Consider the following 19,197-nt stretch of genomic DNA (forward strand, 5'->3'; position numbering starts at 1 on the left):
TCTATGTCAGGATGCCTTACCAGAGCGACGAAGGGACTGAGGAGTAAAAAGAATTCCTAACTCTTCGATATATATAATCCTAAATGACTCAAAACATTTTCTAGACACAACTCGGCCGCTAAAAACGATCAAGCAGTGGGGCTCCTAAGGTCGGGGATGGCTCTGATTACCAACTTGTAACGCCCTCGATGAGGCTATATCTCCCACGTGTCGAAGCACGACTTAGAGGCATAACCGCATCGAGGGCGTTACACACGAAGAATTAGGACCATGCATGATTGTCTTCCTTTCACAACAATAGTTGTATGGGCAAAATGACAAGATCAACCACCCTAGCCAATCAATTCATCTAAACTTTAGTGAATTTAAAGCTCATGTTAAGAAGTCGAATGGGCTAAATTTTTGAATTGTTTGGCATCATTGCACTTAGGAATCAAGGTAATTAGGCTATAATTCAATCTAGCAATATAAAAATCTCATGTGTGAAAATCATCAAAGAGCCCCCCTTGAATCAAGTCCCAAAAATGGTGGTAGAATGCAGATGCAGGAATGACTACTTAGCCATATATTGATGCAAAATACATGTATCTCAACCGTTTCACGTCTCTATGTTTGCTGCATGCATTATGGCTAGCACATCACACATATTGATCGACCACCATCATTCTATTGTCCACCATGCAAAGATCTGGCGTCGTCCTATGCGTTCGGAGGATTAGACCTGATAATAACTGTTACAAAGTGTCATCAAATTTCCCCACATTTGTCGACGCCAGGCTGCGCACTGGCCTTGACCTGCTACCAAAACATGCACCAGAGGAGTTCTCCTATGCAACATTTTTGGGATTCGGCTTCGGCGGGGGCGATGGTAGCGATGAATAAGGCTCCTCCGCACATTGTTATTGGTGTTGGACCTGGGAGACGGTGTGTGCGTCATCTGGATTTTCTCAAATATGGGTGGATGCTTTATGCGTCTTGGTCATGTCGTCGGGGTGTTGGTCGACGCTCATGGTCTTTGGAGTATTTCGAGGTCCTCTTCGACGTTTTTTCTTCGAGGTGGTGACTTACTACGCAAATCGTGAACGTCGGTGTCTTCTGGTCTACATCGATGACTTCTCCGCCGCTGCTTCTATAAGCTTCTAGGTTTAAATAAGTTTTCTTCACCGAGATGGAGGTCCAACGGCTGAAATGAACTTTGCTCATGGCGCGCCCCCGATGCATGTAAAAGGAACAAGACTTTGGCACCCCTAATAAGGGATTTGATATTTTCCTTTTTCTATAAGGTTTAATTGGCTGGTCCTTGTAATATTTAATATATGGCCTCATGCCTTTCGGGGAAAAACATGCTCCGAAGAAGAAGTTCTCCTATGCAACATTTTTTTCTAAGTACTCCTCGTTTTTAGAAGAGAAGAAGAGGTTCTCCTATGCAGGAGTGCACGCCAGAGCCTGCACGAGCGAGTCGGGTCGCGATAACTATGTTTCGCTCGCACTGATTCTTATTATTAATACCTACAACACGACAACTATTGAGCGGCCTAGCATTGTACGTGAGCGAGAGTATATTTTCGGTTGGTTTTTATCGGGTATCCACTGATTTTAACATTTTTTGTACATTTTTTTATACATCAGAATGTTTTTATACACATTTAACATTTTTTCGATACACGATTAACATTTTTCAAATATATTTTTTGATGTTTGTTTTTGTCACACACATTGTACATTTTTGTATACGTATAAAACTTTTTTATATGCGTCTAACATCTTCAAATACTCCCTCTGTCTGAAAATACTTATCCCAAGAATGCATAAAAATGGATGTATCTATAACTAAAATATGTCTAGATACATCCATTCCTCCGACAAGTATTTCCGGACGGAAGGAGTACAAGATTAGCATTTTGTATACACATTTGAACATTTTTCAAATATGTGTTAAACATTTTTCAAATTCATGTTGAAACCTTTTTTCAATGATACAAAGCGTTTTTGTAAACTATGCTGGCATTTTTTACATTGTATAAACTTTTTTAAAGTGTCACAAACATATTTTTGAAATGTGTGAATATATTCAATGTAACGTGCTGTTTTTTTAATGGTATAATTTTTTTTTGAGTTACACAAACATCTTTTACATTGTATGACAATTTCAAAAAGCCTCGTGTACATATTTTTGAAACACACGAACATTTTTGAAATACCACATGTTAACTAAACTATAACGCTGACGTGACACGGCGCACCCCGGCCGCTCCCGGCTAACGGCACCGGGAAGCACCCTCCTCACCGCCTTATCCGCTCCGAGCCAACCAACCAATCCCTTGGGATTTTGCCGCTCCCGCCCCCGCTCCTCCCCGGCCGCGCCGCGCCTCGTCTCGCCGGCCCGGCGACCACAGGCAGGCAGTCCAAGACCAGGATGGCGGCGTGCCCCGCCGCGACCACGTACGCGCACGGCCCTCCGCACCTCCCCTCCCTCTCCCGGCCGCGGTTCCTAACAGACGCGCTCCTCTCCTCTCCTCTCCTTGGGTGGCATGCAGGGCTCGCGTGGGAGCAGCGCACGGAGGAGGCCTCTGGAGGAGAAGCGGGAGGAGCCCGAGCCTCCTCCCGCGCCCGGCCCGTGGCACGAGCACCACGGCGCGCGCCTCGGAGCTACAGCAGGCCCCCGCCCCCGCCCCCGCCCCGGCCGCCGCCGTCCCGACCCACAAGGTCACCGTCCACGACCGGGAGCGCGGGGTCGTCCACCAGTTCGTCGTGCCCCAGGTATGCATGCTGGATTTGTTTCGCTCTCGCCTCCTCTCAAGGTGGTGCTGATTGGTGTGCGTGCCACGGCCGCTTGCAGGACCAGTACATTCTGCACACCGCGGAGGCGCAGGACATCACGCTCCCATTCGCCTGCCGCCATGGTAGTATTACATGCTGCCTTTCTCGGCCTCGTCGTCCGTCTCATTCTCATTGTTCAGCAATTAGCACCAACTGTAACTATCTATAAGCAACTAAACCGTATGCTGTTCCACTCTGTCTAATCTCACGCAACTGGTTGCTGATTAGTGCTATTGATTTTTCCAATCAGTTGGGGGTGCCAAACTGCTTACTTCTCCCTCTCACTCGCATGGCCTCTCCATCAATGTCATATGATGTACTAGAAAAGCTACTGAGTTGGGAAATTTGTGCTAACCAGGTTGCTGCACTAGCTGCGCTGTTAGGATAAAATCAGGGCAAATAAGACAGCCTGAAGCTCTCGGAATATCTGCCGACTTAAGAGAGCAGGTAAACCCAATTTTTTATGTGTTATTGGGTTCTTCATGTTCCTTACTGTTAATAAGTTTGTATTCGGTACTGCAATTATTGTCCCATACTCCCATGATCCGATTCAGTTATATCGTTTGTCTCCGCGCGGCAACTGGGTTACTGTCACACGATCCAATTCAGTTTTACCATTTGCATTGCGGTAATCAGTGGTGAGTACACCTGTTGGACGAATGCATCACAGTAACCTTTTATTTTATTAAGAAAGTATTGCATTTTACTGGATCTGAGTAGTTTGGAGAGGTTGTAACTTGTACCAAGACAACTGACGTAGAGATGAGTTGGTGAGCAGTGACTTGTTACGACGGATCAAGGCCGACTTCAACTCTGCTACTCTAGAATTGCCAACTGCTTTCAGTTTGTCACATGAATCGGGTGGGCTATGCGTGCTTCCTATACAGGCCATATGCTACAGGCTTCTTGAATATCATTATGATTCTACCTCTGCAAACTGAAAAAATCCTACTGATGTTGCATTTGTACGGCTTCCTTTTCAGGGCTATGCTTTGTTATGTGTTGGCTACCCATCCTCTGATCTTGAAGTTGAAACGCAAGATGAAGACGAGGCAAGCAATTCTCTTAAGACGCCCTAAGAATTTTCTTCTAGCTCAAATATGCTATAGGAACTAGTATGAAACATTCTTCTGAATTCTTCCGATGATTGCGCCGTTAACGATGGTCTATCTCAATTTGTAGGTATATTGGCTCCAGTTTGGAAGATACTTTGCGCGGGGGCCTGTTGTAAGTATAGCCAACTTTGCTTATTCGAGAAGAGCGGTCTCGTGTTATTGGCACCCCTCTCTCCTTAAATATGTGCATCTTTCGAACTTTGCTAAGATGAAATCGACCCGTCTTTCTATTTCAGGATAGAGATGATTACGCGCTAGAGCTTGCAATGGGAGACGAGTGAAACGTGCCTAACAGGTTGGAGCCATCACAAACTTGATTGACTCTCTGCAACCTCATCCAATTCTGACACTCTGTTTCCACTCTTTTCAGCGGTACGGTTTTTAAGCTGCGGTTTGTAGGTTATATAGAGTTGCAAAAAAGACTTGATTTGCAAGTGGAGAAAGAAAAGAAAAGAAAAGAGAAAGACCCCTCTGCTCAATGTTCTCTGTGTTTTTGCAAATTTGCTGTGCAAATGTATATGCTTCTTGCAGAGATGCCATCCTTTTTGCTCCTCTGTATTCACAGTAGACAAAGAACGCTATGGACTGTATGTATGTAAAAAGCTGTGAACTTGTAGTACCTACTTATTTAGCACCTCAACTCAATCTTGAGTGGAACGAAAGGATCGATGCTTCTGGCTGTGAAGGCAGGACGTTTCAGATGATGTTGATTATTCTGTAGCTTCAGAGTGGTTGAATGCCTAGCCTGTAGGAATGTGGTCGACAACATACATTTCTATTGGTAGCGATAGGAGCACAACTCAGAAGTTGCTAAATTTTAAAAATTATTTTGAGTGCATTAACATGATATATGTCCAGCTAGCATGTATGAGATTGTCATCTACGGTGCTCATCCTTGGATACGGATACGAAATACGGGAAAAGAACATTTTCCAAAAATGGACTCACATGGATAAGGCAAGTATATGTATATGCGGTGAATAAAATGGTTCAACGATGCATTACAAACTAAATTAATAATAAGTTGGAATATAAATATTAAAAAAATGCAGTAGATGGTGACACAAGTAATCCACCGAAGCAAGAGATATATAGCAGTCTAAGAAGAAGATGAACTATACACAGGATTGAGAATTTTTATACCACTACTGATTGACGATGAAACATGCACGTGTCTTTACACAGCTATATATGCACTTGGCTTAACTAGCTACCAGCAATTTAGCTCGTGTGCAGAAGACTGAACGGCCAGTGATCGAGCATGCACTGAAGACTGAACAGTCACCTTTGTAAGTCTCCGTCAATCTCACTGAAATAGCTATGACAAAACTGTTCGCTTTCTCCCCAATCTCTGTCATCTTGGGCAATCCCGGCGGGAACAAATGCCTTCTCAGCCAAAAAGGGCCGGGCTAAGCCGGGATTAGATAAAACAGTGTGCTGATCTGTGGGATTTGGATTTTAGGGTTCACTAGCACATATGCCCGTGCGTTGCAACGGGTAAAATTGATGTTTTGTGCAAGCATAATGTCTCAAAGCACCGGATTCACTATGAAGAACATGCTGCAACAAAGCATCCTTCTACAAAATGAACATAGAAAAATACGTTGCAATATAGTCGTGTTCATATTTTCTTTGCCGGGCATAATCTCCCAGTGATTCCATTTAAGTATAATCTTTTTTAATGGCATTTAAGTATAATCCTTTCATTAATTACCATGACGTCCTCACTCGTTTTAGTCGGGAATCAAATCCTTCCTTTTGTAATTTAGTTCTCGTTTAAATATTCTTTTTAAGCCCACAATCCTTCCTTTATTAGCTCATTCGCTTAATTAGCTCGCCTAAACATGATGACCGCCACTTGTATATTTAGAGCGAGTTGGGATTAGTAAATGTGAAAGGCGCATAGGTCGTTGGTTGTTACATCGAAGAGCTAGACATGAGGTCATGTGTTCAATTCCCATAATGTTGATTTATTTTGACCCAATTATTTTCACGAAAGCCCATAAAAGGCCCTTCAACATACAAGTACCTGGGCCGGATCGCTTAGCGTGTGTAAACCAAGGGAGAAGGACTAAACCAAACCAAGAATACATATTCCCTTTAATAGTAGGTATAGATATAGATATAGATTTCAGACTTCGCCTATGAAATCTTGTTTTTTTCAGACTTTTTGCATTTAGTAATTATGAGAAGTCATCAATCTCGATCGCGGGTGCATGACACGAAGAACAAGAATTGATATTGATTGTCGATCAAAAATGCTGCCGCCACATGACATACGCACGTATGCATATGCAGCATAGGTACGGTGAGCTCACTAGCTCAGCTTTTGTGGCCACCGGCAGCGGGGGCGGGAGTGGGAGCGGCGGCGGTGGCGGCGGCAGCCATGGCGAAGATGGTCTCGACCATGGCGGTCTCATAGGTCATAAGCCTGATCTTAGGGTTTTTGGGATTAGTGGGGGCGTAGGCCTCCTTGACCGCGGACTCGAGGGCGGGGACGTATTTGTAGCCCCCGGATGCACCGCCCGTGGTCTCCTTGATGGCCTTGTCGAAGGCGGAGTCGAAGACGGCGGACCTGTCCTTGGCCGGGGCAGCGTCGGCGGCGGTGGCTGCAGTCCTGAAGGCGGCGTCAATCTGGCCGATGGCCTTCAGCTCGCCGGCAGGGATCGGGCCCTTGACTTCCTCGGCAGCGGGCTTGACGGCGTGCACCTCGAGGATGCCGGCGATGATGCGGAGCGACTCGCCGAAGATAGCCACGAAGGAGTCGTACTTGGCCTCCGGGGTAGCGCCCTTGGTGTCCCATAAGGCCCTCATCATAGCGAAGGTGACCCTGGTGTTGAGACTGTCGGTGGAGCTGGACGCGTCGGTGACCCCCTCGAGAAACCAGTTGCCATTGTTCTGTCTGAAGGTCTTCACGAATATATTGCCCTTGTCCTCTGGAGGGGCTGCGGCTGCGGCCGCCACGGCCGCCTTGAAGGCGTTGTTGGCCTTCTCAATTAGCTTCTGCTCCTCGGTCGTGGCCTTGGGCTGTGCCCCGGCCGGGGCGTTGCCGACTTCGGCGGCGTACGAGACGGCTGGCCCTGCCACGAGGGCGACGGCCACCACTAGCGCCACCGTGCATTGCTGCACTGCCATTGCTGCTGCTCGTCTCGCGTTGGTCGATCGGTTTGCACAGTACGTCGGACGACAAATTGTGGTGTGGTGTGGTGTGTGAGAGAATGAAGGAGCTTATTTCGCGCGCTCTCTCTCTCTATATATCCGTACGGTGAGAGTCCAGGAGAGATTACCGCGCCCAAATTAGCAATCTCCTCCTCTCCTCTCCTTTTTTAGCCAAACTAATGAGCTAGGTTTAACTGGATTCATGCCACCGCATGCAGCTTCCACGACTTGGAAAAATACTGATATGACCACGACTGCTGATGCTGTTGTTGCTCTTCACACATTGTCACATTTTAATCAACTATAGATCAATAATATTTGCATGCCAAAAATATTTCAATTAAGAGACTTTTGTTGCCGCGGCCGGTAAACATGAAGAGTCAAGAAAGAAAAATACTCCTACGATAAAGCAAATGAAAAAGAATTGCATGTAGCCATAGATGACTGACATGAAGAGTCGAAAGAAAAATACTCCTACGATAAAGTAAGTGAAAAAGAATTGCATGCAGTAGCATACATGCATGCACCACATGATGTACGTCCACATGATTACGCTGATGGTTTTGATTGGCGTGCAACCAAGATATTACATACACATGATACACATGATACTAATGTATGATACTATCTTCGTAGTGCATAATATCATAAGAGTGAATTACACTGGTGGTGCTAGAAGTTGACGCAAATGATCACTTTGGTGCTAGAACTTGCGGCATACATTGAACTGGTGCAATAACTTGGCTCGAGCGTGCAAATACGGTGCAAATCTTGATTGTGTACGCTCGGACCGCTGACTAGGCATTCCAGCGTGGCGTGGGGGCCACTGTCCGAGACTAGACGGCAAAGAGGGGGCGTGTGGCCAGTTTTTTTGCGAAAACCACCTTGATTTTTTTTATTTATCACAAAAAAATCCCCTTTCATTATTGGTGAGGTAGCATCTCAATTTTTCTGAAAAATTAACAAAAAAAAAATAGTACTCTGCGCCTCGAACCAGCGACAGGCTACTGGGACATAGTCGGTCCTAGCAACTCCATCCGTAACACACTCTTCTTAAATGGATAACTACGGATAACTACGCGTAATGTAGATGAGCGAAGGAGCTTTTTTTGTGAAATATTTTTATTTTTTAGTAAGTAACGAAGGCGTTCTTAGCTGAAATAGCTTGCGGTCAGTGCTGCCCATTTGCACCTGCTCGTATCTTTTAGAAATTTGTAAGATGTATGAAAATTGTAATCTCAATAACAAAAAAAAGCTAAAATATTCGTATTGTATAAATATTATATACGTACAAATAAAATATCTTAATTTTTAAAGAATCACGTATTATTTAAAAATATATCCATATATTTGAAATAATATTTATGAATTATGACAATGCTTGTATAATTTTAAAAATACAATATGAATATTACTAATTTAATATTTAAAATAAAATGTTTGTATAATAAAATTATATCCATACAAATAAAAATATTTCTATAATTACAAACATTTCAATAAATGTACGCATATTTGTATAGTTCAACATTTTATAATAAAAATATTTCTAATTTAAATTTTAAACTGTTTATATGAATATTCAGTCGTGACTTATAAATTATATAACATTTTTGAATATAATTCATGAGTTAAAATTATACACAAGTGAATATTTAGTAATGTATGTATCATCATTTTGTTTAATTTGAATATAAGCTGTGAGTGTATAAATATTTTAAATGTCCGTATTTATGAAAAAAATATAATACATGGGGGTATATTTAAATGATTTTATTTACTAATCATCATCTTTATGTATACTATTTATATCCCCACAAAACATTATAATATTTATTACACATGAATATTTTAACATTATTTTTGTTACATACGTTTTGCAAATATCTTTAAAAAACCTAGTGCATGCAAAATGGGCCGCACTATTTGGAACCGATTTAAGCCTCACGTGCGTCCGGCTTATGCTACATGAGTGCCTGTTATCAATATTTTGCAGTAGTGCGATTGTTGGAGCGGTTAGCTCAGATAGAATTTTTGCAGAGGTCACACTTTCAACTCGTGGATGCACTAGTTTTCCCTTTTAGTTTTCCAATACTGACAGCTGGGGCCCATGTGTCATAGGGGCGGAAAAAATAAAATGCATTCTGACACGTAGACAAGGCTCTCTTTTATGACATAAAAAATTCAAGGGGGCTTCGCCAAAAACAGGCCTCTTTGCCTTCCCTGCGCTGATAGCGGGCCCCATGCCACGATGGCGCACCAAGTCAGCATTGTTTTCGTATCAAATGTGGTTTGCACCGTATTTGCACGCCCGAGCCAAGTTGTTGCACCAGTTCAATGTATGCCGTAAGTTCTAGCACTAAAGTGACCGTTTACGCCAAGTTCTAGCACCACCAGCATAATTGACTCATATCATAAAGTAGTATCATAGATGATCATATTTATTGTCATGCATGACACAAAGTAGCATATCATTTAACATGATACGGTATCTATCTATATTACTCTAACCCCCTCTCTCGCTCTTCTTTAATTCTCTGTCACATCAGCATGTTTGCTATTCCTGAGTGCATGATACAGGTTAATATACCACCGCTATGGCCAATCTTAGCCATCCCCACCCTTGCCACCAACTAAATCCTCATCTCTACGGGCTGGATCTAACAGGCGTTGGAGACGACCAAGCCATCCTATATATAGGATAAAGTAAATTTTACACATGAATTGATATGTTGCTGGTGTGCCGACCGTGCGTGTCCAAAACAGATTAATTACAAAAAAGCTAACCGATGATCGTTAATTATGGGCGTTTTTGCAGCGACTCCCCATCCTCTGCCGGTTACGTTTGCGCGAACATCTTGGCGCAGGATTGGTTCCACGCCAGTTTTTAAAAGCAGTTAGATGTGTGATAAAGCATGTACAATAGTTGATAAGATAATCTTATGTTAAGTCTTGCATGTAATTTGGAGATGACAAAAAAATATGTCTACAATAAATCATCTTTTAGCATTATCTTAAATAATTAGCTATTCCTAAAAACGTGGTGAGACATATTGTGCTAAGAAATCACTGTACATGTCCTAAGGGCATCTACAATGATTGATAAAACACTCTTATTTTAAATTTTGCATGTAATTTGAAGATGACAAAAAATTACGCATACAATGGATTATATCTTAGCCTTATCTTCAATAACTAACTATTCCTATAAACATCGTGAGACATATTATTCTAAGAGATAATCTCTTAAATAAGAGAAGACAAGTCTTTTCATATTTCGGGAGTGAGAGTGGCGGTTGTTGTGGCAGTGGCGGCAGCGGGAGTGGAAGGGGCGGTGGCGGCAGCTGCCATGGCGAGGATGGTCTTGCTCAGGGCGGACTCAAAGGCCAAGAGCTTGTCCTTGGGCGTCTTGGGAACAGTGATGCCGTAGATCTTCTTGATGCTGGACACGAGGTCGGGGACGAATTTGTAGCCCTCGTATGCACCGCCTGTAGTTTCCTTGATGGCCTTGTTGAAGGCGGACTTGAAGACGGCGAACTTGTCCTTGAGCGGGGCAGCGTCGGCGGCGGCGGCTGCAGTCCTAAAGGCAGCGTCGATCTGGTCGATGGCCTTCAGCTCATCGGCAGGGATCGCCCCCTTGACTTCCTCGCCGGCGGGCTTGACGGCGTGGACCTCGAGGATGCCGGCGATGATGCGGAGCGACTCGCTTAGGATGGCCACGAAGGCTTCGTACTTGGCCTCCAGGGTAGCGCCCTTGGCGAAGTGGTAGGCTGACAATTGAGCAAAGGCGATCCTGGTGGTGAAAGTGGCTTGGAAGTTGAACGTGCCGGTGATCCCTCCGATAGACCAGCCAAAGTTCAGGCTGAAGGTGGCCTGGAATGTCTTGTACTTGTCCGCTGGAGCGACCACGGCTGCGGCCGCCACAGCCGCCTTGAAGGCGATATTGGCCTTCTCAATTAGCTGCTGCTCCTCGGTCGTGGCCTTTGGTTGTGCCCCGGCCAGGGCATTGCTGGTTTCGACAGCGTACGAGATGGCTGGCCCCGCCACGAGGGCGACAGCCACAAAGAGCGCCACTGTCCACTGAGGTCATGTGTTCAATTCCCATAATGTTGATTTATTTTGACCCAATTATTTTCACGAAAGCCCATAAAAGGCCCTTCAACATACAAGTACCTGGGCCAGATCGCTTAGCGTGTGTAAACCAAGGGAGAAGGACTAAACCAAACCAAGAATACATATTCCCTTTAATAGTAGGTATAGATATAGATATAGATTTCAGACTTCGCCTATGAAATCTTGTTTTTTCAGACTTTTTGCATTTAGTAATTATGAGAAGTCATCAATCTCGATCGCGGGTGCATGACACGAAGAACAAGAATTGATATTGATTGTCGATCAAAAATGCTGCCGCCACATGACATACACACGTATGCATATGCAGCATAGGTACGGTGAGCTCACTAGCTCAGCTTTTGTGGCCACCGGCAGCGGGGGCGGGAGTGGGAGCGGCGGCGGTGGCGGCGGCAGCCATGGCGAAGATGGTCTCGACCATGGCGGTCTCATAGGTCATAAGCCTGATCTTAGGGTTTTTGGGATTAGTGGGGGCGTAGGCCTCCTTGACCGCGGACTCGAGGGCGGGGACGTATTTGTAGCCCCCGGATGCACCGCCCGTGGTCTCCTTGATGGCCTTGTCGAAGGCGGAGTCGAAGACGGCGGACCTGTCCTTGGCCGGGGCAGCGTCGGCGGCGGTGGCTGCAGTCCTGAAGGCGGCGTCGATCTGGCCGATGGCCTTCAGCTCGCCGGCAGGGATCGGGCCCTTGACTTCCTCGGCAGCGGGCTTGACGGCGTGCACCTCGAGGATGCCGGCGATGATGCGGAGCGACTCGCCGAAGATAGCCACGAAGGAGTCGTACTTGGCCTCCGGGGTAGCGCCCTTGGTGTCCCATAAGGCCCTCATCATAGCGAAGGTGACCCTGGTGTTGAGACTGTCGGTGGAGCTGGACGCGTCGGTGACCCCTCGAGAGACCAGTTGCCATTGTTCTGTCTGAAGGTCTTCACGAATATATTGCCCTTGTCCTCTGGAGGGGCTGCGGCTGCGGCCGCCACGGCCGCCTTGAAGGCGTTGTTGGCCTTCTCAATTAGCTTCTGCTCCTCGGTCGTGGCCTTGGGCTGTGCCCCGGCCGGGGCGTTGCCGGCTTCGGCGGCGTACGAGACGGCTGGCCCTGCCACGAGGGCGACGGCCACCACTAGCGCCACCGTGCATTGCTGCACTGCCATTGCTGCTGCTCGTCTCGCGTTGGTCGATCGGTTTGCACAGTACGTCGGACGACAAATTGTGGTGTGGTGTGGTGTGTGAGAGAATGAAGGAGCTTATTTCGCGCGCTCTCTCTCTCTATATATCCGTACGGTGAGAGTCCAGGAGAGATTACCGCGCCCAAATTAGCAATCTCCTCCTCTCCTCTCCTTTTTTAGCCAAACTAATGAGCTAGGTTTAACTGGATTCATGCCACCGCATGCAGCTTCCACGACTTGGAAAATACTGATATGACCACGACTGCTGATGCTGTTGTTGCTCTTCACACATTGTCACATTTTAATCAACTATAGATCAATAATATTTGCATGCCAAAAATATTTCAATTAAGAGACTTTTGTTGCCGCGGCCGGTAAACATGAAGAGTCAAGAAAGAAAAATACTCCTACGATAAAGCAAATGAAAAAGAATTGCATGTAGCCATAGATGACTGACATGAAGAGTCGAAAGAAAAATACTCCTACGATAAAGTAAGTGAAAAAGAATTGCATGCAGTAGCATACATGCATGCACCACATGATGTACGTCCACATGATTACGCTGATGGTTTTGATTGGCGTGCAACCAAGATATTACATACACATGATACACATGATACTAATGTATGATACTATCTTCGTAGTGCATAATATCATAAGAGTGAATTACACTGGTGGTGCTAGAAGTTGACGCAAATGATCACTTTGGTGCTAGAACTTGCGGCATACATTGAACTGGTGCAATAACTTGGCTCGAGCGTGCAAATACGGTGCAAATCTTGATTGTGTACGCTCGGACCGCTGACTAGGCATTCCAGCGTGGCGTGGGGGCCACTGTCCGAGACTAGACGGCAAAGAGGGGGCGTGTGGCCAGTTTTTTTGCGAAAACCACCTTGATTTTTTTTATTTATCACAAAAAAATCCCCTTTCATTATTGGTGAGGTAGCATCTCAATTTTTCTGAAAAATTAACAAAAAAAAAAATAGTACTCTGCGCCTCGAACCAGCGACAGGCTACTGGGACATAGTCGGTCCTAGCAACTCCATCCGTAACACACTCTTCTTAAATGGATAACTACGGATAACTACGCGTAATGTAGATGAGCGAAGGAGCTTTTTTTGTGAAATATTTTATTTTTTAGTAAGTAACGAAGGCGTTCTTAGCTGAAATAGCTTGCGGTCAGTGCTGCCCATTTGCACCTGCTCGTATCTTTTAGAAATTTGTAAGATGTATGAAAATTGTAATCTCAATAACAAAAAAAAGCTAAAATATTCGTATTGTATAAATATTATATACGTACAAATAAAATATCTTAATTTTTAAAGAATCACGTATTATTTAAAAATATATCCATATATTTGAAATAATATTTATGAATTATGACAATGCTTGTATAATTTTAAAAATACAATATGAATATTACTAATTTAATATTTAAAATAAAATGTTTGTATAATAAAATTATATCCATACAAATAAAAATATTTCTATAATTACAAACATTTCAATAAATGTACGCATATTTGTATAGTTCAACATTTTATAATAAAAATATTTCTAATTTAAATTTTAAACTGTTTATATGAATATTCAGTCGTGACTTATAAATTATATAACATTTTTGAATATAATTCATGAGTTAAAATTATACACAAGTGAATATTTAGTAATGTATGTATCATCATTTTGTTTAATTTGAATATAAGCTGTGAGTGTATAAATATTTAAATGTCCGTATTTATGAAAAATATATAATACATGGGGTATATTTAAATGATTTTATTTACTAATCATCATCTTTATGTATACTATTTATATCCCCACAAAACATTATAATTTTATTACACATGAATATTTTAACATTATTTTTGTTACATACGTTTTGCAAATATCTTTAAAAAACCTAGTGCATGCAAAATGGGCCGCACTATTTGGAACCGATTTAAGCCTCACGTGCGTCCGGCTTATGCTACATGAGTGCCTGTTATCAATATTTTGCAGTAGTGCGATTGTTGGAGCGGTTAGCTCAGATAGAATTTTTGCAGAGGTCACACTTTCAACTCGTGGATGCACTAGTTTTCCCTTTTAGTTTTCCAATACTGACAGCTGGGGCCCATGTGTCATAGGGGCGGAAAAAATAAAATGCATTCTGACACGTAGACAAGGCTCTCTTTTATGACATAAAAATTCAAGGGGGCTTCGCCAAAAACAGGCCTCTTTGCCTTCCCTGCGCTGATAGCGGGCCCCATGCCACGATGGCGCACCAAGTCAGCATTGTTTTCGTATCAAACGTGGTTTGCACCGTATTTGCACGCCCGAGCCAAGTTGTTGCACCAGTTCAATGTATGCCGTAAGTTCTAGCACTAAAGTGACCGTTTACCGCCAAGTTCTAGCACCACCAGCATAATTGACTCATATCATAAAGTAGTATCATAGATGATCATATTTATTGTCATGCATGACACAAAGTAGCATATCATTTAACATGATACGGTATCTATCTATATTACTCTAACCCCCTCTCTCGCTCTTCTTTAATTCTCTGTCACATCAGCATGTTTGCTATTCCTGAGTGCATGATACAGGTTAATATACCACCGCTATGGCCAATCTTAGCCATCCCCACCCTTGCCACCAACTAAATCCTCATCTCTACGGGCTGGATCTAACAGGCGTTGGAGACGACCAAGCCATCCTATATATAGGATAAAGTAAATTTTACACATGAATTGATATGTTGCTGGTGTGCCGACCGTGCGTGTCCAAAACAGATTAATTACAAAAAAGCTAACCGATGATCGTTAATTATGGGCGTTTTTGCAGCGACTCCCCATCCTCTGCCGGTTACGTTTGCGCGAACATCTTGGCGCAGGATTGGTTCCACGCCAGTTTTTAAAAGCAGTTAGATGTGTGATAAAGCATGTACAATAGTTGATAAGATAATCTTATGTTAAGTCTTGCATGTAATTTGGAGATGACAAAAAAATATGTCTACAATAAATCATCTTTTAGCATTATCTTAAATAATTAGTTATTCCTAAAAACGTGGTGAGACATATTGTGCTAAGAAATCACTGTACATGTCCTAAGGGCATCTACAATGATTGATAAAACACTCTTATTTTAAATTTTGCATGTAATTTGAAGATGACAAAAAATTACGCATACAATGGATTATATCTTAGCCTTATCTTCAATAATTCCTATAAACATCGTGAGACATATTATTCTAAGAGATAATCTCTTAAATAAGAGAAGACAAGTCTTTTCATATTTCGGGAGTGGGAGTGGCGGTTGTTGTGGCAGTGGCGGCAGCGGGAGTGGAAGGGGCGGTGGCGGCAGCTGCCATGGCGAGGATGGTCTTGCTCAGGGCGGACTCAAAGGCCAAGAGCTTGTCCTTGGGCGTCTTGGGAACAGTGATGCCGTAGATCTTCTTGATGCTGGACACGAGGTCGGGGACGAATTTGTAGCCCTCGTATGCACCGCTGTAGTTTCCTTGATGGCCTTGTTGAAGGCGGACTTGAAGACGGCGAACTTGTCCTTGAGCGGGGCAGCGTCGGCGGCGGCGGCTGCAGTCCTAAAGGCAGCGTCGATCTGGTCGATGGCCTTCAGCTCATCGGCAGGGATCGCCCCCTTGACTTCCTCGCCGGCGGGCTTGACGGCGTGGACCTCGAGGATGCCGGCGATGATGCGGAGCGACTCGCTTAGGATGGCCACGAAGGCTTCGTACTTGGCCTCCAGGGTAGCGCCCTTGGCGAAGTGGTAGGCTGACAATTGAGCAAAGGCGATCCTGGTGGTGAAAGTGGCTTGGAAGTTGAACGTGCCGGTGATCCCTTCGATAGACCAGCCAAAGTTCAGGCTGAAGGTGGCCTGGAATGTCTTGTACTTGTCCGCTGGAGCGACCACGGCTGCGGCCGCCACAGCCGCCTTGAAGGCGATATTGGCCTTCTCAATTAGCTGCTGCTCCTCGGTCGTGGCCTTTGGTTGTGCCCCGGCCAGGGCATTGCTGGTTTCGACAGCGTACGAGATGGCTGGCCCCGCCACGAGGGCGACAGCCACAAAGAGCGCCACTGTCCACTGAGGTCATGTGTTCAATTCCCATAATGTTGATTTATTTTGACCCAATTATTTTCACGAAAGCCCATAAAAGGCCCTTCAACATACAAGTACCTGGGCCGGATCGCTTAGCGTGTGTAAACCAAGGGAGAAGGACTAAACCAAACCAAGAATACATATTCCCTTTAATAGTAGGTATAGATATAGATATAGATTTCAGACTTCGCCTATGAAATCTTGTTTTTTTCAGACTTTTTGCATTTAGTAATTATGAGAAGTCATCAATCTCGATCGCGGGTGCATGACACGAAGAACAAGAATTGATATTGATTGTCGATCAAAAATGCTGCCGCCACATGACATACGCACGTATGCATATGCAGCATAGGTACGGTGAGCTCACTAGCTCAGCTTTTGTGGCCACCGGCAGCGGGGGCGGGAGTGGGAGCGGCGGCGGTGGCGGCGGCAGCCATGGCGAAGATGGTCTCGACCATGGCGGTCTCATAGGTCATAAGCCTGATCTTAGGGTTTTTGGGATTAGTGGGGGCGTAGGCCTCCTTGACCGCGGACTCGAGGGCGGGGACGTATTTGTAGCCCCCGGATGCACCGCCCGTGGTCTCCTTGATGGCCTTGTCGAAGGCGGAGTCGAAGACGGCGGACCTGTCCTTGGCCGGGGCAGCGTCGGCGGCGGTGGCTGCAGTCCTGAAGGCGGCGTCGATCTGGCCGATGGCCTTCAGCTCGCCGGCAGGGATCGGGCCCTTGACTTCCTCGGCAGCGGGCTTGACGGCGTGCACCTCGAGGATGCCGGCGATGATGCGGAGCGACTCGCCGAAGATAGCCACGAAGGAGTCGTACTTGGCCTCCGGGGTAGCGCCCTTGGTGTCCCATAAGGCCCTCATCATAGCGAAGGTGACCCTGGTGTTGAGACTGTCGGTGGAGCTGGACGCGTCGGTGACCCCCTCGAGAGACCAGTTGCCATTGTTCTGTCTGAAGGTCTTCACGAATATATTGCCCTTGTCCTCTGGAGGGGCTGCGGCTGCGGCCGCCACGGCCGCCTTGAAGGCGTTGTTGGCCTTCTCAATTAGCTTCTGCTCCTCGGTCGTGGCCTTGGGCTGTGCCCCGGCCGGGGCGTTGCCGGCTTCGGCGGCGTACGAGACGGCTGGCCCTGCCACGAGGGCGACGGCCACCACTAGCGCCACCGTGCATTGCTGCACTGCCATTGCTGCTGCTCGTCTCGCGTTGGTCGATCGGTTTGCACAGTACGTCGGACGACAAATTGTGGTGTGGTGTGGTGTGTGAGAGAATGAAGGAGCTTATTTCGCGCGCTCTCTCTCTCTATATATCCGTACGGTGAGAGTCCAGGAGAGATTACCGCGCCCAAATTAGCAATCTCCTCCTCTCCTCTCCTTTTTTAGCCAAACTAATGAGCTAGGTTTAACTGGATTCATGCCACCGCATGCAGCTTCCACGACTTGGAAAAATACTGATATGACCACGACTGCTGATGCTGTTGTTGCTCTTCACACATTGTCACATTTTAATCAACTATAGATCAATAATATTTGCATGCCAAAAATATTTCAATTAAGAGACTTTTGTTGCCGCGGCCGGTAAACATGAAGAGTCAAGAAAGAAAAATACTCCTACGATAAAGCAAATGAAAAAGAATTGCATGTAGCCATAGATGACTGACATGAAGAGTCGAAAGAAAAATACTCCTACGATAAAGTAAGTGAAAAAGAATTGCATGCAGTAGCATACATGCATGCACCACATGATGTACGTCCACATGATTACGCTGATGGTTTTGATTGGCGTGCAACCAAGATATTACATACACATGATACACATGATACTAATGTATGATACTATCTTCGTAGTGCATAATATCATAAGAGTGAATTACACTGGTGGTGCTAGAAGTTGACGCAAATGATCACTTTGGTGCTAGAACTTGCGGCATACATTGAACTGGTGCAATAACTTGGCTCGAGCGTGCAAATACGGTGCAAATCTTGATTGTGTACGCTCGGACCGCTGACTAGGCATTCCAGCGTGGCGTGGGGGCCACTGTCCGAGACTAGACGGCAAAGAGGGGGCGTGTGGCCAGTTTTTTTGCGAAAACCACCTTGATTTTTTTTATTTATCACAAAAAATCCCCTTTCATTATTGGTGAGGTAGCATCTCAATTTTTCTGAAAAATTAACAAAAAAAAAATAGTACTCTGCGCCTCGAACCAGCGACAGGCTACTGGGACATAGTCGGTCCTAGCAACTCCATCCGTAACACACTCTTCTTAAATGGATAACTACGGATAACTACGCGTAATGTAGATGAGCGAAGGAGCTTTTTTTGTGAAATATTTTTATTTTTTAGTAAGTAACGAAGGCGTTCTTAGCTGAAATAGCTTGCGGTCAGTGCTGCCCATTTGCACCTGCTCGTATCTTTTAGAAATTTGTAAGATGTATGAAAATTGTAATCTCAATAACAAAAAAAAGCTAAAATATTCGTATTGTATAAATATTATATACGTACAAATAAAATATCTTAATTTTTAAAGAATCACGTATTATTTAAAAATATATCCATATATTTGAAATAATATTTATGAATTATGACAATGCTTGTATAATTTTAAAATACAATATGAATATTACTAATTTAATATTTAAAATAAAATGTTTGTATAATAAAATTATATCCATACAAATAAAAATATTTCTATAATTACAAACATTTCAATAAATGTACGCAT

General features: G+C 44.6%; 4 protein-coding genes and 1 pseudogene across 4 annotated transcripts; 1 reads left to right on the plus strand and 4 right to left on the minus strand.

Annotated features, from left to right (window-relative positions):
• The first annotated feature begins 2,260 nt into the window (after window positions 1-2,260).
• On the plus strand, window positions 2,261-4,661 carry LOC123090692 (ferredoxin C 2, chloroplastic). The gene is made up of 8 exons (XM_044512022.1): window positions 2,261-2,442; window positions 2,538-2,760; window positions 2,840-2,903; window positions 3,179-3,267; window positions 3,804-3,872; window positions 4,003-4,047; window positions 4,172-4,230; window positions 4,306-4,661. Exons 1-7 carry the CDS (start codon window positions 2,417-2,419, stop codon window positions 4,214-4,216), a joined length of 561 nt encoding a protein of 186 aa, XP_044367957.1. The 5' UTR covers window positions 2,261-2,416; the 3' UTR covers window positions 4,217-4,230; window positions 4,306-4,661.
• A 1,346-nt stretch (window positions 4,662-6,007) lies between these two features.
• Window positions 6,008-7,144, minus strand: LOC123094272 (pollen allergen KBG 41-like). The gene has a single exon (XM_044516315.1). It carries the CDS (start codon window positions 7,068-7,070, stop codon window positions 6,258-6,260), a length of 813 nt encoding a protein of 270 aa, XP_044372250.1. The 5' UTR covers window positions 7,071-7,144; the 3' UTR covers window positions 6,008-6,257.
• A 3,220-nt stretch (window positions 7,145-10,364) lies between these two features.
• LOC123089902 (pollen allergen KBG 41-like) lies at window positions 10,365-11,180 on the minus strand (the record flags this gene model as incomplete). The annotated part of the gene is made up of 1 exon (XM_044511450.1): window positions 10,365-11,180. A coding segment is annotated over one exon (816 nt), but the record flags the coding sequence as incomplete, so codon positions are not given.
• Window positions 11,181-11,460: 280 nt separating this feature from the next.
• LOC123089903 (major pollen allergen Lol p 5b-like) lies at window positions 11,461-16,469 on the minus strand (annotated as a pseudogene).
• A 130-nt stretch (window positions 16,470-16,599) lies between these two features.
• LOC123090693 (pollen allergen KBG 41-like) lies at window positions 16,600-17,741 on the minus strand. The gene has a single exon (XM_044512023.1). The coding sequence runs from the start codon at window positions 17,660-17,662 to the stop codon at window positions 16,850-16,852; it is 813 nt and encodes a 270-aa protein (XP_044367958.1). The 5' UTR covers window positions 17,663-17,741; the 3' UTR covers window positions 16,600-16,849.
• Window positions 17,742-19,197: the final 1,456 nt, after the last annotated feature.

The sequence above is a fragment of the Triticum aestivum genome, chromosome 4B, assembly GCF_018294505.1.
Source record: "Triticum aestivum cultivar Chinese Spring chromosome 4B, IWGSC CS RefSeq v2.1, whole genome shotgun sequence".
NCBI classification, from domain to species: domain Eukaryota; kingdom Viridiplantae; phylum Streptophyta; class Magnoliopsida; order Poales; family Poaceae; genus Triticum; species Triticum aestivum.

Coding starts and splice junctions, on each gene's coding strand:
- LOC123094272 (XM_044516315.1), bottom strand. CDS start 7,070: ATGGCAGTGCAGCAATGCACGGTGGCGCTAGTGGTGGCCGTCGCCCTC.
- LOC123090693 (XM_044512023.1), bottom strand. CDS start 17,662: ATGGCAGTGCAGCAATGCACGGTGGCGCTAGTGGTGGCCGTCGCCCTC.
- LOC123090692 (XM_044512022.1), top strand. CDS start 2,417: ATGGCGGCGTGCCCCGCCGCGACCAC. Junction 2,443..2,537: donor GCGTGCCCCGCCGCGACCAC/GTACGCGCACGG, acceptor GGTGGCATGCAG/GGCTCGCGTGGGAGCAGCGC. Junction 3,873..4,002: donor AAACGCAAGATGAAGACGAG/GCAAGCAATTCT, acceptor CTCAATTTGTAG/GTATATTGGCTCCAGTTTGG.